A 26,807-nucleotide genomic window follows, 5' to 3' on the forward strand; every position below is an offset into this window, starting at 1 on the left:
ACACAATAGTATATATATGGTATATACACACTACACAAACTATCTACACACTATAAACACAATAGTATATATATGGTATATACACACTACATAAACTATATACACACTATATATATATATATATATATATATATATATATATATATACAGTACAAAAACTAGACACCCTATATACAAACTACTATACAGTCCTGCCTGTCTAAGTGCGAGCAGCCCAGCGCCGGGCGACGTATTTGCTTATAAACCATTCTTATCTTTTATACATATACTAAAATATTGTAATATGTAACCTGTATATTTATGTAAAAAAATACATTTTCCGACTCAGTTCACATCTCCAGGAGCCGGTGCGGTGCTCACCCGAGGAGCAAAGTGACGTCAGCCTAAGTTGGGTACATTAAACACTGGCAGACCTGTATTTGACGTCACCCACTCAGTGACGTCACGTGTGACGGCAGCTCGCCTGTGTTACTTTGAAGCGATGCCCGCTGTGTGTGTAGTGGTGTGTGTGCTGTTGTTTTGTGTCGATATATCGCACTACACACACAGTGCAGCGCTGATGATAGATACGTGCTGTACAGAGCCGAGGGATAACAATGCCACAGCCGCCGGATCGAGCCCCCCAATTCACCTTAATTATTCCACCTCTCCCCTCCTTTTGAAATAACGATGATAATAATCTGACTCAAGAAACACTTGGTGTATTCATTCTTACCCAAAATTGTGATGAAATATTTGTAGAAAACACACAGAAGGGGTTACACCCAGGAACGTGTTGTTCTTGCTCAAACTCGGTAACGTGTTAAATAACTCGTCACTTTAAACTTGGATAAGCTGGTCATTTCTACACATAGGGAATAAATGCTTATTCCTAATATTCTAATATATATGAGTGTATCTATGATTATTTGCATGACACATGATCAAATCTGAGAAATTATAGAATAATGTCAGTCAATTATTTCTGTTTTTTCTGTTCTGCAATTTCGATATGATGGCTATACGGGCTGTGATTGGACAGGACTATACAGTGATTCTGTCTCATATAATACAATATGTATTACAGTACAGTACACTATAGTGAATAACTAATACTACTAATCATTTTAATATAGTTATAATTATAGTTCAGTCCAGCGCATCACAGTGCGGCACAGTGTCTTACAGTGCAAAAAAGGATATTACAGCACAGAGTACTGTACAATACAGTGTTTTTGTACTATAATTATAATACAATTATTAGTAGTATTACTGTGTATTACAGGTACATCTTGCACTGATACAGAAATGCCCACCAGGCGGTGCAGAGACTCACAGCGACTCACACATCCGTACATTTTCACCAGAGGGCAGCAAAGCGCAGCCGCACAGACACAGATCTGCGCCGAGACCGACCATGGCAGATACTAACGACAGCAGCCAAAGCCTCGCTGAGCAATAGGGCCTTTCTTTCAAAGCGTCAGTAACGAGTTTACTGTTACTTTTAAATGCGTGTTACTTAAAACTGCCCCACCCCCCACGTTGCTCATGAATATTCAGCAGGCGGCGGGCTGACGTCAGAGGGGGTGCTGGCGCTGTGGCGCAGGTGAGTCAGCGGGTGAGAGAGAGAGAGGGAGAGAGAGGGAGAGAGGGCTGCCACGCACAGACACCGCACTCCTCTCCGCACACACAGCGGCAGCGGCGGCACCATGTTCAGCTGGGTGAATAAGGAGCAGGGCGGCCGCAACAAGGACGGCGAGATGTTCCAGACGGTGACCGAGGGGCTGCAGTCGCTCTACCTCAAGAAGCTGCTGCCGCTGGAGGAGACCTACCTCTTCCACGACTTCCACTCGCCGGCCCTGGAGGCGGCGGACTTCCAGAGCAAGCCCATGGTGCTGCTGGTGGGGCAGTACTCCACGGGCAAGACCACCTTCATCAGGTATCGACACACGCGTGGGGCGGCGGCGGCGGTGGTGTAGTTGTTCTTGTACTGTGTGGGCTTGCGTGGCATCCGTCTTGACCACGGGGCTGTTGAATGTCACCCTGGTGAAACTGGTCGCCTTCGTGCAGCGAGGTCTGCGCGGCTCCACCAATGGGATCGCTGGGATTCTGCAGAGCTGCGCAGACCTGCAGGAATCTGCGCCACACGCACGCAGCTTCTGTCAGGGCGGCGACGTGGGGCGTCTGGAGTCCCTCTCATAGTTGTATTATTATTATTATTAATAATAATATGAAGGTGATGATGCATAAACCGCATTGAAACTGAGCATCATAAAACAGACCATTAAATTCGGTCACTAAATACGCAGCTCGTCTCTCTCCTGTCTACTAGTATCTATCTATATCTATGTCTTCTTATGATTGTATTTATTAATTAAAGTAACTCGTTGGCACCGTTAACGTATTCTGTATTCAAATTCAAATTCAAACTAGCTTTATTGGCGTGCTCTGGTGTTGCCAATTCTTTAAAAACGCACCACATTACATGCACAAGACGACACAGTAATGCAATCAAAAAGTAATTATAAATGTATACATTATGATGGAAACGAGGGCTCCGAATGGAGACGTCAGCCCCACGTGTTTGCGTTTCCTTATTACGTCACTGATGAGGTCTGGCCGGATTGTTTTGGGCTCGGCTGTATAATTGATAAGACTAGCCAAAATAAACCCCATTATCAGTGTGTCTGTCAGATCGGACACGCCGGGGATTAAGAGAAGCGCCAGGGGAGTCTGGACAGTCGCCACTGGGATTTAGGACAGAACTGCTCAAACCAGTACATTTCCACCCGCTCGCCCTCTTGCGTTGCCCTGCGTGGGCGTGGCATCATGCTGTTGACAGACACAATCATCTCTTGCACATTTAGCTGCTTATGACCTTTTAAAAGTAAAGAGAGGGCAGGAATCAGACATCTGTCATGTTTTACAGTGATTTGGATGCACAAAATGTATCAATTATTGAGCAACACACCCGCCTAGTCAGTCAATAATCTACAGGATATTTTGTTATAACAGCAAACACACACACACACACACACAACCCAGCAGATTGCACTCAAATCACTCGTGTGTGCAACAATTGATATTGCTGCAACCCCTCGTTGTTCCTTGAAAGATAAATGGGATTTCCGTGCATTTTAAGGAGGTTTATGAAAGAAAACTGAGAGTGCCACCCTGCCTGTTGCCGAGCTGTGGGGTTTGTGCTCCTGAGTGCAGTGCAGCCAGTTGCACAGTTTTCAGTTTATTTTCTAATACCAGACTTGTCAAATAAATTTGTCCCTTAATATGCACTGAACAAGATAAATGGCACGGCTTCGGGCCGAGCAATTACCTGCAGTCACCCTGTCCTGGACGGGACTATTGTGTCAGGAATATAGTCTCTGTTAACAAACCACAGACAAACTAACTTATTTTTTATCCATTTATTGTATAATCAGTAAAGCATCAATCTTTGCATCCCACACATTGCTGATACCCCGAAACAAACCTGCACCACTGCACAGCGTCACCCGTCTGCTGTTTATCTTGTCCTTACAGTCAGCCTTTCTTCTCTAGCTGAGTTATTGTGTGATTTTGCTCGTATATATTCTCTGAAAGTCTGTCTTCGATGCCAGCGCAGGAATGAATCAATACTTTGATCCACGCGATATCATTGCAAGTGACGGCTGCAGCACTCCTGACTTAACAGACCGCACATCCTGGCTCCGTGGGCTGAACTGGGGGTTTCATTTGCTTTTGAATTGTCACCTAATCTAATGAAATTACGTTTTGGATATCATTGGAGTAAAAAGTGGTTTTAAGGAAACAAAAATCAACAAGAACAACAGAAAAAGCCCTACTCCACAATGACACAATTAAAAAACAATGCAATACAGGAAAATCTAAACATAAAACAATCGCAGTTCCTTTCCATGCACAATATTGCACATGCGCAGTCTGTAGGCGATGCCAGGTTAATTCGTGAAAATGTTTTGCAGACTAAAAATATAAATTGCAAAAATAAAACTCAAGAGCCCTGTTTATAAGAGTTCTTGGATGTCCCTTGACCCCGGGGTCTCTTGTCTGAGAGCTCAGAGGTCAGTCTGTGTCGCAGAGTTATTGTGGGTGGCGTGGGGGGGGACAGGAAGTGTGCCGGTCTGCAGACACGCCAGTGGCACCGTGCCAAAGTGTGTTAATAATATTTACTCTGCCTTTTGCGTCAGCTCTGAGCGTCCTCTGCAGGGAGGTGAGGTGGGAAAGGAACCCGACTGCAGCCCTGTTTTCAGTGTGTCTCACAATATGTAGTGAATGTTTGTCATGTTGTCTATTTTTGTGTGTGTGTGTGTGGCAGGGTGGGAAGAGGGCTTTGTTTTGTTTTGACCTTCAAGTGACATTTAATTGAAGTTCCAGTTTTATAGGAAATGAGGTCAGAGGAAGTGGAAGGGGTGGTGAGGGTGGGTTGGGGGTCCCTGGGGTCGGAGCATCTCCAAGCGTGTGGGGGGGGGGGTGTTGAGCGTGAACCGTCCCTCCCCAGCTCTGAGCCCCGTGGTGTGTCCTTGTGTTTCAGGTACCTCCTGGAGCAGGACTTCCCGGGCATGCGCATCGGCCCCGAGCCCACCACGGACTGCTTCATCGCCGTGATGCACGGGGAGAACGAGGGCGTCATCCCCGGGAACGCCCTGGTCGTGGACCCCAAGAAGCCCTTCCGCAAACTGAACGCCTTCGGGAACGCCTTCCTCAACCGGTGCGTGGAGCGCTCCCCCATCGCTGGCTCGGGTCTTTTCCCCCACCAGTGAACCCCGATAAATGCACTTCTTTCATTATCACCTGCACACATTATGTTCCAGGGGGGGATAGATGATTTATCTTTATTTCATGTGTTCTGAACCGTCTAATTCCAACGCCACCGTGATCGTGAAAACAGGCACAGGCGTAAGGTGCAGTGTGGGGAATGCGAAGGGTATTGTTCTCTTAAGTGTTTGCAGTCTTTGGCTGCGATTCCCTGCCAGGGTCTCTGTGAGATTAAGTTGCAGTTTCCTTCTGCAGAGGAAGTGAGCGGCCAGTGGCACCGAACCCTGAACACTTATTTCCATCCTGCCGGCTCTGAAATCTGGCCCGGGCTTTCTTTTTCTTTTTTGGAGGTTATTCACGATCAAAGGATATAGGACTGAAGTGGAGAGTTGGATAATACGCTCCAAGGAAAAGTCCTTTAGCAACAAATACATATTACCGTACATCTTAGGGAATGAGACATGGAGTGGCCATTGGAAGATAAAGGGAAACTCGAAAAGGTCACGTTTGCAGAAGTGTTGTGGGAAGTGCGTTTGGGAGAGAAGGAGTGGAAAGCGCTGAAGGTTAAAAGACGACCTTGGTGGAGGAACGGTACACACCCACACACTCTCACTCTCACTTACTCACTAAGGAGTCTCAATCCAATTCCTGCAGATAGGCATCAGTGCTACTTTAAATACGGGCTTCTGCAAACAGCAGCTCTGAAGGTCTTTTCTGCTCGGAGAGATCGAGGCCAACACGCCTTCTCCAGCCCAGACAGAAGCTTCAGACAACAGACAAACACAGGATTAGGGGGCTTTAGTGTTGCCACACAGTCAAAGACACCGGGGGGTTTGTGTTCGCTGCCGTCTTGGTGCTTATCCAGTTCGTATCCTGCTTGGAGTGTCCTGGTAGATTGCTTATGTTAGGTCTGTGTGTATTGTTTGCTATGTAAATGAAAACTGCTCATCGAGACTCGTAAAAACGTTTCATTTCCACGTCGCTCCGCGCGGTGTGATGGACCATGGACTTGACCTGGCCTGCTCTGGAGGGATTTAATCGCCTGTGTCTATCTAGTCCAGTAAACTGCTATCTATCTAGTTGTCCCTGAATCAGCTGAATCTGTTCCCCAAACTGAAAGATATCTTCTCCTATTAGTAATGCAACCTTGTTTTCGATGTGTAAAGCGCTCTGTGGCAACTCTGCAAAGGGCCGTGTTGATCAAAATTGATTGATTGATTGATTGAAACCTCATGCCAGACAGCAGGAACCGGAAAAGACCGGAAAGCGCAGGGGAGAAACAAAGCCCGTTGGTTTTCCTTTGAAGTCCTGGCTGCTAGGGAAAAAGGAAACCAGTGGGCTTTATTTTACCAGTGGCAGGAAAAGGCAGAAAAGGCAGGAAAGAAAACAGCAGAGAGGCAGAGATCCCGGGATACCTGGTTTCCCTTCCTGCCCCGTCCTGGTGGCTGTGGGGGGTGGGCACGGTTGGGGTGACCATTGTGAGGCCTGATGACTGAGAACTGAGTCTCTCTGTGTTTTGGTTGAATGCCCCTTGTGTCTTTCTACTCAGTGGTAAGAACTTCAAGACTCCACACCCTTTTTGTCTCGGTTTTTCCGGCTAAACCTGTTCTCTCTGCCCCATCCACCGCCCTCCCCCATACCCTCAATGGCCAACCTTTCTGTCCCCTGAAGTGAAATAGACCCATCAACACACACAAACAGCCGTCGCGGTGATGCTGTCCCCAGGCACAGACTTTCCTGCTCTGGCATGTCATGGCTGCCATTACGTTGCTCTGAGCCGCAGCAGCGAGGCTCTGTCATAACCCTCGTCTGTAGTGTGTTCTGCTGAGCGGGCAGAGACGCAGTGCGTGGTGTTGAAAGGAAAGGTAGTGAGGATCGTCATTATGCAACAGACTTCCTGCTGCTTCTCCTCCCACTGCAGAGGAGTGTATGGTTTCAAATCGCTCCCTCGGGTCGCCGCTGCACTGCAATCACCTCCTGACTCGTTTCCACGGCCGGACCGCATCGGCTTTCGGTACCCAGCGCCTGGGCGCCCGGTGCGAGCGGCAAACGCTCTTCAGAGACTGTTACGTTCATGCAGTCAGACGCGCAGCGGTACAGGGCGGCCCGTGGAGCTCTGCTGTTTACACATGCATGCAAAGCAGGGTTTTTCATTTCCCTGATTTCTCTCCAGCTGGGAGCCGTGCGTCTCCGGTGTGAGCGGCTCCATTGTGCACGTGCGCCGACTTAGTTGGGAAAACCACAAACCGGTTTGCATTCCAGGGATTTTTTTGTTTGTTTGTTTCGTTTCCTCTTCACTTTTTAACTCTGTCTCTCTCTCTCTCTCTCGCTCTCTCTCGGGGTGTGATGGAAGCTCTTCTTCTTTGTGATGGCTCTTCCTCTCTCACACACATGTTCACGCACAATCTCTCTATACAAAGTGGTTGTGCTCGCTCCTGCACCCCTACAGATCCGTTTCCACTGCAGGGCCATTCCTCTGCCGGTCTGTAAAACATGCCGTGTACTTGTCCCAGTCACCGTGTCTCCATCTTCCGTCGCTTGGCTGGGAGGGTCAGAGAGAAATCCGGGCAATTCCTCAGAAATTACATCTTCTGTCTGCCCGTCCTTCAGGCATCTGAGATTGCCCTGTGTTGTCCTAACAGTCTGTGGTGTTTTGACCCAGCCTGGTGTTGACCCCTGACCTTTGACCCCATGTCTGTCCCCAGGTTCATCTGCTCCCAGATGCCAAACCAAGTCCTGCAGAGCATCAGTGTGATCGACACCCCGGGCATCCTCTCCGGGGAGAAGCAGCGCCTCAGCAGAGGTCAGTGTGGGAGAGAGAGAGTGGTGGCATACCTGGGAAAATTGTGATGAAAAAGGAACTGTGTTAAAAGGTCATGTGTTTTTTTTTTTTTTTCAAGCTAAAGGGAGTGAAACCGAAAGAGGGAAGTCCTGTGTCTCTACGGACCATCAGATCTCTCCTGAATGCCTCCACAGAGCTTCCCTTACTGTAGTATCTCACGGTTAAAAAGCACAAGAGCATGCAGGAAAGCACAGTGAAGTGCAGTAAATGCTAGTCGGTCCGTCCCGTTAGGAAGACCTCGCCCAGATCTGAAATCTTTCCTTCCCGGCTGAACGTTTCGAAATACGCCAGTCCGTCACGGAGTCTAAATATATAAGAAACAAAACCATATTTGCAGCTGTTCGTCTCTGCCCAGTTTCCTGTGCCGCAATATCCCACGTGTCGTGTGGACTGGGCTGCAGTTGGGACTGGAATGGGTCACACTGGTTCAGTCTGTGGTGGGTGACCTCGGCAGACTGGTCTGAGATGGACGACTTTCCTCTCGCCAGCGTGTTACTGGTTGCTCCTGGTCTGTGTCCCTGTATCCTGTCGTGTTTCCTGTGTTAGCGATCCTTCCTCATTTTTATTTCATTTGCAAATGGGAGGGACAGAGGTGGAGAGAGAGGGAGATAGACAGACAGGTGGAGGGAGAGAGACAGAGGTGGAGAGAGTGACTGGGACAAGGTCGACTTGATCCTGACAAAATCGCTGCCTTCTGACTTGCGGCTGCTTTACAGTGATGTAATTTAAAGGTAGTTCAGCTGTTGCTCCCAGCCCTTCTGTGTGGCGTTCGGCAAAGCACAGCCGAGACGTCCCAGATGAGGTCATGCTCCGTGAGTCACCGCAAGCTGCTTTTCATTTGGCTCATTCACATAAAAAATGATATAATGCATTTATTGCGAGAAGAACGGATCAAAGATGGACAATGGCAGCTATTGAATGGATCCCAAGAGATGAGAAAAGACTGAAAAGACCACAAGGATGATGGGAAGATGAAAAAGAGAAGCAAGTGGAAACATCTGGGGGAGCCTTCACCCAGGACTGGATCGATATGGGCCGATGTGTGTGTTGTGTGTCATCCTATATAGTCACTCCTTCCAGTGAGTGTGTGTTGAGAAATGTTATTGATCGATTGATTGATCTACATCCTGCGAGTCTGTGCAGCTACGCCTGTGCGGTCTGCGAATGTGCCACAGGGGCCGGGGGGCAGGGATGGTCACGGTTTCGTCGGCCGTTGCCCAGCTTTGAACTTCAACCAAAGGGAAGTGAAACCAAAACGGATATTTAGTGGAAAGTTTTTAACAGCGGAGCTCCTCAAACTGCTCTGGTTCCTCTTTTAAAATAAAAAAACCCCAGAGGAACCGCAATAAAAGACTGGCTTTGCAGAACAGATGGCAGTTGGCTCAGCTCGGGGTGGGGGGGGTGTGAGCTGGGGGCTTCACATCAGTCCCCGTCTTTAAGTGTCTCGATGGCAGGACACGTGCAGAGGCGGTGGACTGTAGACAGCGCCTGGGAGGATGTCTGTCCACTTAACAATCAATCATTTGTTCATTCTGGTCGTTGTGAATTCCTTGTGGAGAGAGATTTGACTTTAAGAAACTGGCATTTTTATTTTGGAGAAACGTGGATTTCACCCTGTAAAGAATTCAGTTGTCAGAACGTGTTTTTTTAATCAATGCTGATTCAGCTGACGATAAAGGGTTGGCAGTTTGCTGTAAAAATAGCCGAGTCCTCTCTCTATTGCAACGAGTGCAGGGAAAAGAGAAGTTGCTGGATTACCGAAACTGCCTGGGGAAGTCTTCAAAACATTAACCTCTTTATATAGAAACCACTTTTCACTTTCAGTCACGAGGTTGTCTTTCAACGCTGAGACCATTCCCTCCCGTTCGCTCGCCTCGAAGGCCTGGTGCTGACCGTGACGCCGGAGCAGACGATGAGGTCATGCCTGAGGTGGAGGCTGTAACTGTGGACCGCTCCCCGCCGGGCCGCACCGCCCAAGGTCACCCAAGGACCCTTGTCGCGCCGGCCCGATTGACAGGAGGGATAGAAACTTGAGGGGCTGCTCTTGAGAGAGAGGGTTTTCTCGGCCGCAGCTGCACAGCGCACGTCTCGGCTCACAGCAGACGTCCTGCTGGGACTGCTGTGCTGCAGACATTAGTGGCATTCAAGACTTTCACCCTATTGTTCCAGTCGGCCCCGGCTTCGTGCCTTGTTGAAAACGGCTCCGGTTGCCTGGTATCCCTGCCTGGCCTGGTGAAAATATGTGGTGTTTTTTGGGGGTCTGTGGACGGAAAGTGGACGAGCGGACTTATCTCTGAGCTCCTGCTGAGATAACGTCAAGATGAAGCAGAGAGTAACGTGGCATCTGTTATCACCATAAATATATAATACGGGGCTGCGGGTGTCGGTGTTACTTATGTGTTGGATGTCAGGCGGCCTCTGGGTTTCCTTGACCCCACACCGTTATTGCGCATTGTGTGGGCTCTGTCTTCAGTCTTTATTGTCGGTGGCTTGGCTTCTCCATGCTCTGTGTTGCGTTTTCACTGGGCTTCTCTACGCTCTGTGTTGTGTACACAAGTGCTGAGAAGGACTCTTGCTGCTTAATTCTCCTCTCGAGACAGCGGTGTTGCCAAATAAAACAAGCGCTGCACATGAGCTGGAGCAGAAGGATAGTTGTTGAATAAACGAGCACCGCTGCATTGTGGTATTTTTTGTGTGTCAAAGTCCTTATCTAGGAGTGAAGTGTGGTGGCATGTCTTTCGATGCTGTCAATTTCAATGGTCAATTGATTTCCCACCTCCACATGATGTTATTCTTCTTTAAAGCCACAATGTATAAAGAAAAAATTTAGATATCATGTTTGTGTGTGTGCATGCCTGCGTTTTTAGCGTGTGTGTAGGAGTGTGTGCAGGCATGTTGTGTTGTTGTGTGTGTGTTTGTCGTGGGGGGGTGTTTTGGGGGTGCACGTGACTCACAGATCTCTCCTCTCTTCCCCCCCCGCAGGCTATGACTTCGCGGAGGTGCTGCGCTGGTTCGGCGAGCGGGTCGACCGCATCATCCTGCTCTTCGACGCGCACAAGCTGGACATCTCGGACGAGTTCTCTGAGGCCATCCGGGCCTTCCGCGGCCAGGACGACAAGATCCGCGTGGTGCTGAACAAGGCCGACCAGGTGGACACGCAGCAGCTCATGCGTGTGTATGGCGCGCTCATGTGGTCGCTGGGCAAGGTGATCAACACGCCCGAGGTGGTGCGCGTCTACCTGGGCTCCTTCTGGGCCAAGCCCCTGCAGAACCCCGAGAACCGGCGGCTGTTCGAGGCCGAGGCGCAGGACCTGTTCCGCGACATCCAGGGCCTGCCGCGCAACGCCGCGCTGCGCAAGCTCAACGACCTCATCAAGCGCGCCCGCCTCGCCAAGGTAACACGCTTTTTGTGTTGTTTTTAAAAGTGACTCCATTGTAGTTTGGTGGGGATTGTCTGGGATGCACCGTTTAAACACACCCTGGCGGTCACTGTGTGTTGGAGCCGCTGGTACCCAGTCGCTCGGCACTGCATATTTTGGAGATGCTCTGACCCAGTCGTCTAGCCATCACAATGTGGTCCTTGTCAAAGTCGCTCAGATCCTTACGCTTGCCCATTTTTCCTGCTTCTAACACATCAACTTTGAGGACAAAATGTTCACTTGCTGCCTAATATATCCCACCCACTGACAGGTGCCATGATAACGAGATTATCAGTGTCATTCACTTCACCTGTCAGTGCTCATAATATATGACTGATCGGTGTGTGTGTGTGAGTGTGCATGTGCGTTTGAGTGCGTGTATGTGTTTGTCTTTGCCTGTGTGCATGTGCCTGTTTTTATATCTGTGTGTGGCTTGTGTGTGTTTGTGTTTATGGGTTTGTCAGTGTGTGTGTGTGTGTTTGTGTTTGTGTGTTAATGCGTGTGTGTATGTTTGTGTGTGACTTGCCTGTGTATGTATGAACATTCCTTTGAATCATTAAAACGCATCGCAGACGTGATTCCCGACCCCAGGCCTCAGACACCGAGCAGCACCACGGTTCTGCTGGAGTCCATTTCCTGCACCTCAGCGCTCCGGTGCGCCCCGGTGTCGGCGCTGGGGGGCGCAGCTCAAGTTATTTTTGGCTTCGGCAGTAAGGGACGTACTCAAGGCCTCACCGTGTCCTTAAACGCCAGCGGTCACTTGGTGGCTGTGCTGGTTCTGGAGACACCCAGATAAAAACAATCCCTTTTAGGGCAGCCGAGAGCCGGGCCGGTCTTATCTGTTCCTGGAGTGTTACTCAGTGAAGCCACCGGCCAGGAATTTTGTGTGTGTGTGTGTGTGTGTGTGTGTGTGTGTCTCTCCCCCTTCCTGCCAATCAGGGGTAAGTCAGCTGGGCGAGTCAGGCGGCGCTCTGCCCTCTAGGGCCCCAGGACAGGAAGTACGAGGATCGAGAGACGGCTTGGGGCCGGCGCTTCCTCTGGTTCTGCCGTATCTCCCGCTCTCTCCTTGAACCGGGACCAGCCCAGCCCCCGGCCGTTGTACGGTCGTTTGACTGTCATGTTTACCGCAGACCCCCGCTGGCCCCTCGCAGATCTCCTGGCCCAGGTGCTGGCGTTCACCGACCCGGACATCCTGGACAGATATACATGTCCTCTAATAAATAAATAACACGGAAAATAAGGGAAGAAATCAATCTGGCTGGTTTGGAAGCACTGCGTTCCCAGAGAATATAAATAGTTTTTATATTTATAATTATTAACAATTTCCTAAAAACACAGAGGCCATCGCCAGTCCTCCGCGCTGAGACAAAGGGAGGAAACGGTGACTGCGGTCTTTCCAGCTCCAGGAATGAGAAGCTTTGAATATCAGATTCATCACCGGCTTCCTAGCAATGCTCAGATCTCACTCGAGCACAGTTAACACCCCGTGGTTTGAGGAATAGGGTGTTACCTCGGTGTGTGTTACACTCGGAGAATGTATCTGTGTGTGATGCCTCTTGTCGTTCCCCCCCGCAGGTCCACGCTTACATCATCAGCCACCTGAAGAAGGAGATGCCGGCGCTGTTCGGGAAGGAGAGCAAGAAGAAGGAGCTGATCAGCAAACTGCCCGAGATCTACCTGGCGCTGCAGCGGGAGCATCACATCTCACCCGGGGACTTCCCCAACGTCACCAAGATGCAGGTACTGAGGGAGGGAGAGAGGGGAGGAGGGAAGAGGGACAGTGAGAGGGAGGGAGAGAAGAGGAGGGAAGAGAGATGGAGAGAGAGAGGGAATAGAAGGGAAAAGGAGACAGGCAGAGGGAGGGAGAGAGGAGGAGGGACAGGCAGAGGGAGGGAGAGAGGAGGGACAGGCAGAGGGAGAGAGATCTAATTTCAATACAAGACTGCATGTATTCTGCAGTAGTCAGCACTGCCCTCTAGTGGCGTGTGTTGGAAGTGCCGCCTGTGCCTCACAGATGTCCGGTTCCTCTGCCAGGACACTTCAGCTCTTAAGAGTCTTAATCTCCATCCCGTCCCTTAAAGACGTCATCACCATAGCATCAGAGTTGGAGGTGGGCTCTGCTGATTGGACGCATTATCACACTAATTAGCAGACCGATGATTGAGCTAGGAATCAAACTACTTATCCTTCGGGTCCAGCTCTGATATTGACCCGTATTAACCCTGCTCTGTGGATCCGGTAGCTGCAGGTGTTGGGCTAGAGCTGTTGTCCTGTGGGCTGTTGTGTTAAAAAAGGCTCTGTCCTGCTAGTGAGGGCCGAGCCAGTGTGGAGACGGTGTAATCGGTGACGCCGCATCGCTCTGTTTCACAGGAGCAGCTCGAGCACTACGACTTCGGCAAGTTCCCGGCGCTGAAGGTCAAGCTCATCGAGTCGGTGGACAAGATGCTGGCCAACAAGATCTCGGGCCTGATGACCATGATCCGCGAGGAGGAGAGCCGGCAGCCGGCCCAGGCGGTGTCCGGCGGCGCCTTCGAGGGCTCCCAGGATGGGCCCTTCGGCCACGGCTACGGCGAGGGCATCGGCGCCGGTGCGGACGCAGAGGACTGGATCGTGAGTCGCGACAAGCCCAAGTACGACGAGATCTTCTACGCCCTGGGCCCGGTGAATGGGCGCGTCTCCGGCATCAACGCCAAGAAGGAGATGATGAGCTCACGGCTGCCCAACACGGTGCTTGGCAAGATCTGGAAGCTGGCGGACTGTGACCGGGACGGCATGCTGGATGATGAGGAGTTCGCCCTGGCGCAGCACCTCATCAAGGTCAAGCTGGAGGGCTACGAGCTGCCGGCTGAGCTGCCCAGCCACCTGGTGCCGCCCGCGCACCGCAAGGACGCCGGATTCGACTCCCACGTCAACCACGAGCAGCACTAGCGCCCACCGCGCCGGCCTGGCAACACCGGGGCAACCGGGGGCATTATATTGAATTATCTTATAGTCGTAACACTGTTCCACTACTACTATAAGATAATTCAACCGGTAAACAAACAAACCTGAGAGCGGGGCTGGTGTCTGATTGGCGTCCTCCTCCGGCCGGGCGCCAGCGCTGATGGACGGCGGGCTGGAGGCGGGGGCTATTCTCGTGCGCCTGCTTAGATCCGGGTTTTGCCGAGACATTCCCAGTGTCCTGACCAGAGGACGCGTGGGCCTGACTGACGTCCTCTGGAGTTTGGAAACTGGCCCTCATTTATCCCCGTATACATATACACATTTCATGTCAAGTTGTCCGATTCCAGACCCGCCGAACTGGCTGGTGGCTCCAGTGTGAAACCGACTCCTTCACCGCTCCTTCACCGTTTCTTTTCGTGCTTAAAATTACTCTTTTATATAGAAACAGAAACCGCACATACAGCACAGATCTGCAGTCTCGGAGAGCTCGAAGTATGGCCTTTAACGCGCACAGAGTCTGCGGCTAATCCGGCGTCACACAAGAACAAGAACCCAGTGGACTGATGATGTCATTTTAGCTTAAAAGACAAATCCAGCAATTCTGGACAGAGCGCAGGACTCCGAGCACTAGGCTGACCCGGCCTTGCCCCGGTGTCTGAACAGTCCTCTCGGCAGATTGCGCTCTGAGAGGCGGCGCCGCTCGACACGCATATAAACCGTAACGATAGAATGAGCCGTCGACCGGCGAAAGATACGACACTCGATCTGTGAAATAGTTATCGCTGTTCCTGTTGTGACTGTCGGTGTGCAGTATACAGGAATATAGTAAACAGTCCCGTTACAAGCTGTCTGTATGTAGATCATCGCATCGGTCACATAATCCTGCTCTCCTCTCTGAGACGTCGTGTTGTTGTTCGCTACACTATAGCAGACTCGTCCCCAGTGCCTTCCCGGCCAGTGTGTGTCGTGTGTGGTTCGTGTGTAGAGCTTTTATCTGCGTTCGGGTCGCTTCCTCTGGCCTTCTGGGACGAGAATTGACCCAACCCAGTATCCGTTCCCAGAGCAGCCCCCCCGAAACCTGTATTTATCTGCACCTGAATCCTCTCTCGTAGTCGATGGCAATGCTGTGTATCTATAAAATGATATTTGCATAATTGCAGAGATTTTTATATCCGCAGTTTTGTGTACAATATGTTCCCAAATCTAAGCGTGAGGGGAAATTATTTTTGTTACGTTTTTTTTTTACCCTCGCTCTCCCTCTAAATATATCTATGAATGGACACGTGTGTTTTGTTGAGAGGAGCCAGACAGGTGAACGGGCCTGTGTGTGGTGCACAGTTGTGAGTTAGTCTGTCCGTCCTACTGTCGTGGGACACCGGTCAAAGGACAGGTCCGAGTTACCGAGTTGAGCCACCTCTCTGTGCGCGTCTAGAGTGTCTGCTGTCGTGTTCCTGGGGAGATCCGACTGCCCTACACTAGTGCCTCTGAATGTTCATGTGATATTGTTGTCTGTGGGAGGTGTGTGTGTTACAGCCCTCGAGAGACTCACCTCCCCATGTCATGGGTTCGGCAGTGACTCCTGTCTCCCGTGTCCTACACTGTTACACTGTTACCCCTGTCCCTCTGCAGCCACTGAGCATTGTGGACACGGGTCTTTAACACACTCGCTTCATATCTGAACCATGTCTCTGTCCCCCTGTCTCAGTCTCACAGTGTGTCTGTCCCTTTGTCTTTCTGTTGCCTCTCAGTTTGTTTTTCCTCTGTTCTGTTTGCTAGTTGTTATAAAGGGGCCAAATGATTGTGCTGCGTTGTTGTTTCTGAGGCCTGTGCTATAAATATACTGGAACTTTTTAAGAGATGATTGTATAAAGTGTATATTTTTTAGTTAGAAAAACACAAAAGATCTTTTAATTATCATTATAATAAAGATATTGCTTTCAACATGTTTGGACAAGAGTGGTGTTTATTTGCGTTTGTCTTATATGCTCTGCTTTGATCTGTAGGCCGAAGCGGTGTGGTTGTGTTCTGACAAAGTAAGATTGTCTTCAGCTTGAGCACCAGCACCAGCACAGGGTCTGAACACTAATTATGTATTATTTGTTGGCGACTTAAGAAACATAAGAGTATAAATAAAAAGTACAAAGACAGTACAGAACATCATGCAATTTACACACTTGTATAGGAAATATACAGTAAACAATACAAGTCACATATCCTCGATAGTAAAAGCTAGTAAGTGCAGGCATCGTTAACAGTGAAGGAACAGGAGGCACAGGGGAAATGACAAAAAACAATACGAGTACTGGTAATGCAAAGCAAGGGGTATGTCAGAGCATTGCGTTGAATCAGTGCAATCTTACACGATAATAAACAACTAGATTACAGGTAGAGTCTGAATAGGCTAGTCTTGAGTAAGCACCGGAAGGAGGTCAAGGACTCTGCTGTTTTGACTTCGGTGGGCAGGTCGTTCCACCATTTAGGGGTCAGGGATGAGAAGGAGCGGCTCTGGAGGAAGGAGAGTGGAGAGGAGGCAAAGTTAGTCTTCTGGTGCTGGAAGAGCGCAGTGATCTGGAAGGGATGTATGGGGAGATGAGTGTCTGAAGGTAGCTTGGTGCAGTGTGGTTGAGACAGCAGTAGGTGAGGGTCAATGTCTCTGAATGCATGCCGATATCGGGAGCCAGTGGAGGGAGCGGAGCAGTGGAGTAGCGTGTGTGAATCGGGCAGAGAGACACCAGACGAGCCGCAGAGTTCTGGATGAGCTGGAGCGGCGGGTAGTGGACGCAGGCAGGCCGGCCGGGAGGGAGTTGCAGTATCCAGGTGGGAGAGGACCAGGGACTGGACGAGCAGCTGAGTCGAGTAGTTGGTGAGGAAGGGACGGATCCGGCGTATGTTGCTCAGGAAGAACCTGCAGGTGCGTGTCAGCGTGGTGATGTGCTGGGGGTAGGAGAGCGCAGGATCGAGGGTGACTCCTAGATTTTTAGCGGAAGAAGGAGAGAGTGTGGTGGATTCCAAGGGGATTGAGATGGAGAGGTCAGAAGGTGAGGAAGAGGGGGGGAAAGAGGAGATCTGATTTGGAGAGGTTGAGCTTGAGGTGGTGTCAGTACATTCAGGCGAAGATAGCAGACAGGAAGAGATGTGAGAGGGAATGAGCGGGTCAGAGGAGGGAAAAGACAGGAAGATCTGGGCATCATCTGCGTAGAAACTCATCACTACAGCACTGTCCAACACTGAACACTACAGCACTGTCTGTCAACCTTCACTTCTTTGCCGAGGTCTGGAAGGGCGGCATTAATAAAACTGGGCCCACAGATTCCACTGGACACAGAACTTTGGTGAAAAAGTAAATGTCTTTATCCCGCAGTGTGGGGAATGGAGAAATTCTCCTCAGGTTCACACCACAAAACCTTGGCCTTAAAAGTTAAAACTTCAGGTACCAAAACAAAACATAACAAAAAACAAAACAAAAAACTCACTGGGTTTGAGAAGAAGGGGAAAAGAAAAAAAAACGAAACTAGCCACCGACATGCCGCTTGGTCCAGCATTAGAAGAGCTGTCTTTCACCCTCTGCTCTTTCTGGTCACACACACACCCCCACTTCCTGCTTCCTTTATACCTTAAGCCACACCCCCTAATTACTCTGGGGCTGCCCTTAAATAACCAGTATGGGAGGGCTCTGTAACCCCATTTCCCCAGCAAACCCACACATCCACCTGCCTCACACAATCCACACACATCCACCCCCCCACAACACAACCCCAGGGTCAAATCAAAATACACGTATACAGGCAAGTATTTACACAGATCTTTTATATTATTAGTCCACTGTTAAGAACATAAGAATATAAGAAAGTGTCCAGTCGAGAGGAGCCCATTCACCCCATCGTGCTCGTTTGGTGTCCATTAATAACTAAGTGATCCAAGGATCCTATCCAGTCTGTTTTTGAATGTTCCCAAATTGTCTCTTCAGCCACATCGCTGGGGAGTTTGTTCAGATTGTGACGCCTCTCTGTGTGAAGAAGTGTCTCCTGTTTTCTGTCTTGAATGCCTTGAAGCCCAATTTCCACTGTTATTGTCCTTGTTGGCTGAATGTTAAATGCTTGTTAAGTGCATGGTATGTGAGCTCACATGTTGATGTATGTTCTTTCCATTCTTTCCCCATGTCTGCATGTTGTGGTGGAATCCTTTTGAACAGGTCAGTCAGTGTCTGTTTGATTGTCTATAATGTTACCAGGTTCTGTCAAAGTCTGTGTATAGCTCAGGAACATAGCCATTGCTCCTGACCATGTGATATCCCAGCATCCCACTGTCCAGCACTGTACAGGACCTCAACACTACAGCACTGTCCAAAACTGCACTTCCTGAACATTACAGGCTCACGGGCTTAAGAGCGGATCTACAAAAATGAAGTGAGTGTATTTTGAACCTCAGTTGTAATTAGATTGGTAAATGTATTTCACCATTAATCTTCACGTGTTGAAAGAAGCAGGAAGCGTGAAAAGTAATGCCAGTATTTTACTCTCATGTACAACAGCCCGTCTGTGGACGTGCCTCAGTCCTGCAAACCCAACTGTCTCACCCTGCGCAGGGACAGGTGTGTGAAAGAGTGATTTGCAAATCTAACATCAGTCATTCATTACATCCCAAGACTCTGTTCGTCCACTGGTTTGCCTCCCTCAATTCTCTCACTTCATCCAGAGCTGAGAGACATGCTCAGCGGTGCAACCTTTACCCACTGCCTGTGCTTTGTCAGGGTTGTGTGTGTGTGTGTGTGTGTGTGTGTGTGTTGTTGGGTTGTAAATACCTTCCCCATGATTGCTTTCAAAGGTCGATCCTATTGCTCCCTCCCTCGCTCCCTTTCTCTCTCTCTCTCTCTCATTATCTCGGACTTGGTTTCACTGAACTCTGGAACGGGTCTTGGCTGGCGAAGCGAGACACAGGAGAGCAGGACGGAGACGGACGCCGCATCAGGGAAGACAAGCAGGTGACCGACTGCTTCAGAGTGAGTCCGTGGGACTGGACACAGACAAGGACGTGAAGGACAAGTTTTTGAGAAAGCAAGGTAAGGTGCCCATTGCTGCATAAAAAGACTGCGGTGAGTGCTGGCACAAATGGGGAGGCAATCGTTGGGGTGCCCAGTAGGACAGGAGGCTTAAAGACTGCGCTGGAGAACGAAGCAATATAAAACAAACGCATGACAATGGAACTAAAAACATTTCTGTTCGTCCAACAAGCAACACAGTCTGTTTCCAGTAAGCGAGACGTGGGCCCAAAACAGACAGACGCTCTGACTCCACTCCACCATCACGTACATTTCCTGTCCATTGCTTAAATGGATTGTCATTACTATAATTCTCTTTTTTTATATATAAAGCGACTGATCTCAGGGGAATTAGAAACATATTTCTAGGATGAGACGAGACAGACAGGCCTTGCGGAGGAGGTGTAGTTGAGACGACGTTGGCCGCACCTGAGCTCTAGTGATCTGTCCCATCAGCTGTTCGTTGCCGCTCACCTGTCAGAGACGGTGCGTCTCCCGGCCCGGGGCAGAAACCAGGAGCGGGGAGTCACAGGAGCTCAGCGGCTCTCTGTGTGCTTGTTGTTGTTCTTCGGTCGGAATCGCTGTGGGATGCTGTGCAGATCTTTAGTGCAACGAGGAGAGAATGTGATTATAACTGAAACAGTGACAGCACAGTAAAGTTCTATATATTTAAAGGAACAAAATGACAGCTGTTTTTTCTTTTCTTTCTTTCAAAACCTCGAAACGAGACGGAGACTCAGTTCTGCTTCAGCCGTGCAGAGAAATCACAATATACAGTCCTGTCTTCAGTGTGGATTTAGCAACTTCCTCTTTCCTGCCGGTGGGAACCCAGTCCGGACAGCCCTACAGCTTCCGCGTCGTTGTGTTAGAAAAGCAGAAGTGAGACTCGTGACTCTCAGCACAGTGTAGTGTATGTGTTAAATGCCCCTGAGTATGTACACAAGTTTATCCTTTTTATTTACATAGTTAAAAGAAACACATGAATTATTCATGAACACAGAGCTGCCTTTTTTCCATCCGTGTTTATCCTGTGATTGTCTGCACATCCACTTTAGAATCAGCTCTAAACCTGAAGAGTTTAAACCGGGTGTCTTAGTTCCTGTTCGCACTATATTACACTTCAGATCTGCTATTATAGATTCAAAACACTCGTATCTGCCCTCAATGGATTCCTGCAGGCGATCAACACAGCAGCTGACTGATAAACCGCGTCTCTGATCACAGTAACAGTGTAGCCAGTGTGTAAGAGCGGTTACTCATTAGCCACAGCCAGGGGTTTCTCCACGCGCTACACAACCCTCCTTGTCCCAAGGGGGGGCGGGGGTCTCGGTCAGAGCAGGGGCTCATCCTCACACTGGGGCTGACGTCACGTCTGTTTTGAACACGGCTGTGGAGTTTTACTGGCCCCTCGTGAGGCGCAGTAAAGATAGCTGAGAGGGTGTGTAGGGGGGACTCTCTACAGTAGGTGCAGTCTGCGGTTCCCACCCCCCCACGGTGGAGCGTCCTGTGCTCATTTCCCCCACCAAGACGGCCCCCCTGCAGGCCCCTGACAGAGCTGAGAGATCGACTGCCTCCCCCCCGCCTCGTCCTGGTCTCTGCACACAGACTCTCACTGCTGATCGGTGCCTGAAGCAGCAGCATATTTTTCAAGTATATAGGTTTAAACCCACGTCTCATGAGATACACAGTGTGGCCCCTGGGACCCATGTCATGCAGTGCTGACGCCCCCCATCCCACTCCCACCTCGCGGTCCCTGGTCTCCTGCCGGCGCCCTACCCACCGGCTCAGATTCCTCAGGGCCGCCAGGCTCACAATGGCAGCTCTGTGCTCAAAGGCCAAGCTGCGCATTCAGCCTCCTCCGCAGTCCGAGAGCACGCATGCAAACTGCCTGCCCCCCGAGACCGACGCACGGACACACGTCTCACTGACACACAGACACACTGAGACACACGGCTCGCTGACACACCGACACACAGACACAGGGCTCACTGACACACAGACACTGGTGTGGGTGTGTATGACACGCAAGCCTTTGTGTATGAAATTCCTGCGTTGTTGTTGTTGTTGTTGGAGAAACTTTCATCGACCCATCGAGGCCCCTTGCTGACAGACAGAGCGTCCCGTGGCTCATCGGCTGCAGCAGGGGCCCCCCTGACCCGCGATCTAAGAAGTCAGGAGCCACACACACAACACTGCGGGATCCTCAACGCTCTCCTCTCCCCCGCGCAGGTCTCCCCCCCGCGCCGCCAGGATGGAGGGGGACGTCCAGCAGGTCCGAATCCGCGAGCTGCAGGAGCAGAGGATGGGAATGCAGAAGAAGACCTACACCAACTGGATCAACAATGTCTTCTCCAAGAACAACGTGAGTCACAATCACACACATGCACACGCACACACAACAACCATGCAAACACGGACACACACACACACGCATGCTCATATGCTCACACACGCTGCACCATGCAAACACAGACACTCGTAAGCTCACACACAAACACACATTTAGAAGAAAGTACAAAGACACACACACACACGAATATGGCAAATAAAAACGGAGTGAAGGAGGATGTAATCAACATATATTAAGACACTGAGTTGACTGAAGAACACAAGTGAAATCTCCTCTTCTTTCTCTCAGATGTAACTCCGGTCTTTGGCCTCTTGTTGAGATGGAATATAAGTGTAAAATCCGTCGGGTTTCAAGGATTGTGTCATATTTGTGTTGTCGCTACATTGTCCTGTGCAAGAAATCCACCCATCAGAGTTGTTGTAGCTGTAAAGTCCCATGAGAACGACGCCTGACAGGAGCGATAAGGCAGATTTAGGGCCTCATCTCGCACGGCCACATATAATACACCGAACCACACTACCGCCGGCAGGAATGCACCAGGAAGAGAGACAGGAGTGCCGTGTCATTAGACTGTGATTGGGGTGAAAGGCATTCCTTCTCTGAACTTTGAGGCATATAAAATATAAAATCCCCTTCTTCCTGTCGGACAGGCGCTGCGTGATCCTAACATGGTTTTATTCCCAGCCCTTTGCCTCTGTGAATCGTGCTGGACGGGACTTATTGAGACCTCATGCGTCTGGTACATCGCACAGCTGAGCAGCCCCAGCGTGCTGTGCAGGGCCCCGCTGAGTCACAGTCCGCTGACGCGTCGCGGCTGGAACGGACTGGCGGTCGCTCTCGGCGCTGCTCGGGGGTCAGCCGGGCTCAGGCGGGTCGTGCTGCTGCACCGCCGGCTTCCAGCTGTTCGGGATCAGCCGCCCTGCCTCTCCGGCCCCCGGGGGGATTGCGTCGGCCGTGTGGAAGTCCAAGAGCCAGGGGCCACACCCAGAAGTGCAGTCTGGGGACTTGTTATTACTGTTGCATTTCACTGCCACTTGACGTATTCACCACCTCTTTCCCTCCCTCTATCCCTCTCTCTCTCCCTCTTTTCCTTCCTCTCTCACTCTCTCTCTCACCCCCCCTGTCTCTGCTGAGGGAAGGTTTCCATAGGCCAATGTGTCCTTGAATGTCTTTAGCTGCACAGTCCCTGGGGAGTGGTGGTCCTGCAAACTCTTCTCAGGGGTCTTTTAACAACTTCAGCTGCTAATTAGGGCCCTTGGGGCGGGTGGGGGGGTCGTCAACACGTGGCCATGCAGTCGTTAATGATGTCGGGACGATCGAGGGGCCCGAAGGTGGACAGTAAGGGGGGGAAGGTTTGCTGCTGACCCCTGCTCTAGTCAGTAAGCGCGTTTGGCCAAGATGGACTCTCGCAGTGTGAAGTGTCTTACGATGTCCCGTGTCCCGTGTCTCGCGGTCCCCCCAGGTTGCCATACTGATCAGGGATGTGTTCACGGAGCTGCAGTCCGGCGTCTACCTGGTCCGGCTGCTGGAGCTCATCTCCGGGGAGAAGCTGCCCACCCCGAGCCGCAAGACCCTGAGGGTGCACTTCCTGGAGAACAACGGCATCGCCATCCGCTTCCTCAAGACCAAGGTGCGCTAAACCCCCCTCCCCCCCGCCCCACACACACACACACACACACACACACACACAGAGAGACACACAACCACACTCACACACACACACGCACACACACACACTCACACACAGAGACACACAACCACACACACACACACACACACACACAGAGACACACACTCACACACACACACACAGAGACACACACTCACACACACACACACAGAGACACACAACCACACTCACACACACACACGCACACACAGAGACACACAACCACACTCACACACACACACACACACAACCTCACACGACACACACACACAGAGACACACAGACACAACCTCACACACACACGCACACACACACACTCACACACAGAGACACACAACCACACACACACACACACACAGAGACACACAGACAGAGACACAGACACACACAGACACAACCTCACTCACACACACACACACACACACACAACCTCACACACACACACAGACACAACCTCACACACACTCACACACAGAGACACACAGACACAACCTCACACACACACGCACACACACACACACACACACAGAGACACACAGACACACACAGACACAACCTCACTCACACACACACACACACACACACAACCTCACACACACACACAGACACAACCTCACACACACTCACACACAGAGACACACAGACACAACCTCACACACACTCACACACACACACACACACACTCACACACAGAGACACACAGACACAACCTCACACACACTCTCACACACACACACACACAACCTCACACACTCACACACAGACGCACAGACACAACCTCACACACACTCACACACACACACAACCTCACACACACACAGAGACACACAACCACACAACCTCACACACACTCACACACACACAACCTCACACACACTCACACACACACACACACATACACGCACACAACCTCACACACTCACACACAGAGACGCACAGACACACACACACACACACACACACACACTCACACACAGAGACACACAGACACACACACACACACACACACTCACACACAGAGACACACAGACACAACCTCACACACACTCACACACACTCACACACACACACACACACACACACACACACACACAGAGACACACAACCACACTCACACACACACACGCACACACACACACTCACACACAGAGACACACAACCACACACACACACACACACACACACACACACACAGAGACACACACTCACACACACACACACAGAGACACACAACCACACTCACACACACACACGCACACACAGAGACACACAACCACACTCACACACACACACACACAGAGACACACAGACACAACCTCACACACACACACACACACACACGACACACGACACACACACACACACAGACACACAACCTCACACGACACACACACACAGAGACACACAGACACAACCTCACACACACACGCACACACACACACTCACACACAGAGACACACAACCACACACACACACACACACAGAGACACACAGACACAACCTCACACACACACACAGAGACACACAGACACACACAGACACAACCTCACTCACACACACACACAGACACAACCTCACACACACTCACACACACACACACACACACACTCACACACAGAGACACACAGACACAACCTCACACACACTCACACACACACACACACAACCTCACACATACACACACACACAACCTCACACGCTCACACACAGACGCACAGACACAACCTCACACACACTCACACACACTCACACACACACACACACACACTGACACAACCTCACACACACACAGAGACACACAACCACACAACCTCACACACACTCACACACACACACACACATACACGCACACAACCTCACACACTCACACACAGAGACGCACAGACACACACACACACACACACACACTCACACACAGAGACACACAGACACAACCTCACACACACTCACACACACTCACACACACACACACTCACACACAGAGACGCACAGACACAACCTCACACACACACACGCACACACACAACCTCACACACACTCACACACACACACACACACACAACCTCACACATACACACACACACACACACAACCTCACACACTCACACACAGACGCACAGACACAACCTCACACACACTCACACACACACACACACACACACACAGAGACACACAACCACACAACCTCACACACACACACACACATACACGCACACAACCTCACACACTCACACACAGAGACGCACAGACACAACCTCACACACACACACACACACACACACAGACACAACCTCACACACACACACACACACACACAACCTCACACACACACAGAGACACACAACCACACAACCTCACACACACTCTCACACACACACACACAACCTCACACACACTCACACACACACACACACACACACAGACGCACAGACACAACCTCACACACACACACACACACACACACACAGACGCACAGACACAACCTCACACACACTCACACACACACACAACCTCACACACACACAGAGACACACAACCACACAACCTCACACACACTCACACACACACACACACACAACCTCACACACACTCACACACACACACACACATACACGCACACAACCTCACACACTCACACACAGACGCACAGACACACACACACACACACACACACACACACACACACTCACACACAGAGACACACAGACACAACCTCACACACACTCACACACACTCACACACACACACACACACACACACACACACACACACACAGAGACACACAACCACACTCACACACACACACACACTCACACACAGAGACACACAACCACACACACACACACACACACAGAGACACACAACCACACACACACACACACAGAGACACACAGACACAACCTCACACACACACACAGAGACACACAGACACACACAGACACAACCTCACTCACACACACACACAGACACAACCTCACACACACTCACACACAGAGACACACAGACACAACCTCACACACACTCACACACACACACACACACACACTCACACACAGAGACACACAGACACAACCTCACACACACTCACACACACACACACACAACCTCACACATACACACACACACAACCTCACACGCTCACACACAGACGCACAGACACAACCTCACACACACTCACACACACTCACACACACACACACACACACTGACACAACCTCACACACACACAGAGACACACAACCACACAACCTCACACACACTCACACACACACACACACATACACGCACACAACCTCACACACTCACACACAGAGACGCACAGACACACACACACACACACACACACTCACACACAGAGACACACAGACACAACCTCACACACACTCACACACACTCACACACACACACACTCACACACAGAGACACACAGACACAACCTCACACACACACACGCACACACACAACCTCACACACACACACACACACACAACCTCACACATACACACACACACACACACAACCTCACACACTCACACACAGACGCACAGACACAACCTCACACACACTCACACACACACACACACACACACAGAGACACACAACCACACAACCTCACACACACACACACACATACACGCACACAACCTCACACACTCACACACAGAGACGCACAGACACAACCTCACACACACACACACACACACACACACACACAGACACAACCTCACACACACACACACACACACACAACCTCACACACACACAGAGACACACAACCACACAACCTCACACACACT

At 50.5% G+C, this 26,807-nt stretch overlaps 2 protein-coding genes across 2 annotated transcripts in view; both read left to right on the forward strand.

Annotated features, from left to right (window-relative positions):
- The first annotated feature begins 1,404 nt into the window (after positions 1–1,404).
- ehd4 (EH-domain containing 4) lies at positions 1,405–15,894 on the forward strand. The gene is made up of 6 exons (XM_066694049.1): positions 1,405–1,918; positions 4,526–4,702; positions 7,455–7,552; positions 10,574–10,986; positions 12,586–12,750; positions 13,381–15,894. The coding sequence occupies exons 1-6, from the start codon at positions 1,689–1,691 to the stop codon at positions 13,936–13,938; spliced, it is 1,641 nt and encodes a 546-aa protein (XP_066550146.1). The 5' UTR covers positions 1,405–1,688; the 3' UTR covers positions 13,939–15,894.
- Positions 15,895–18,855: 2,961 nt separating this feature from the next.
- sptbn5 (spectrin, beta, non-erythrocytic 5) overlaps positions 18,856–26,807 on the forward strand; it is a 56,402-nt gene continuing 48,450 nt past the window's right edge. Inside the window, exons 1-3 of the mRNA XM_066694700.1 lie at positions 18,856–19,012; positions 21,221–21,353; positions 22,804–22,971. Of these exons, the coding sequence (XP_066550797.1) occupies positions 21,243–21,353; positions 22,804–22,971 (279 nt within the window). The 5' untranslated portion in view covers positions 18,856–19,012; positions 21,221–21,242. The remainder of the gene's footprint in view (positions 19,013–21,220; positions 21,354–22,803; positions 22,972–26,807) is intronic.

This window comes from Amia ocellicauda, chromosome 21 (assembly GCF_036373705.1).
Source record: "Amia ocellicauda isolate fAmiCal2 chromosome 21, fAmiCal2.hap1, whole genome shotgun sequence".
Classification (NCBI taxonomy): Eukaryota; Metazoa; Chordata; class Actinopteri; order Amiiformes; family Amiidae; genus Amia; species Amia ocellicauda.

Bases quoted from the DNA above. Each gene is read 5' to 3' on its own strand.
- ehd4 (XM_066694049.1), top strand. From the start codon at position 1,689: ATGTTCAGCTGGGTGAATAAGGAGCAGGGCGGCCGCAACAAGGACGGC. The intron at 1,919-4,525 runs GTATCGACACAC...CTTGTGTTTCAG, and splicing joins GGCAAGACCACCTTCATCAG to GTACCTCCTGGAGCAGGACT. The intron at 12,751-13,380 runs GTACTGAGGGAG...TCTGTTTCACAG, and splicing joins CCAACGTCACCAAGATGCAG to GAGCAGCTCGAGCACTACGA.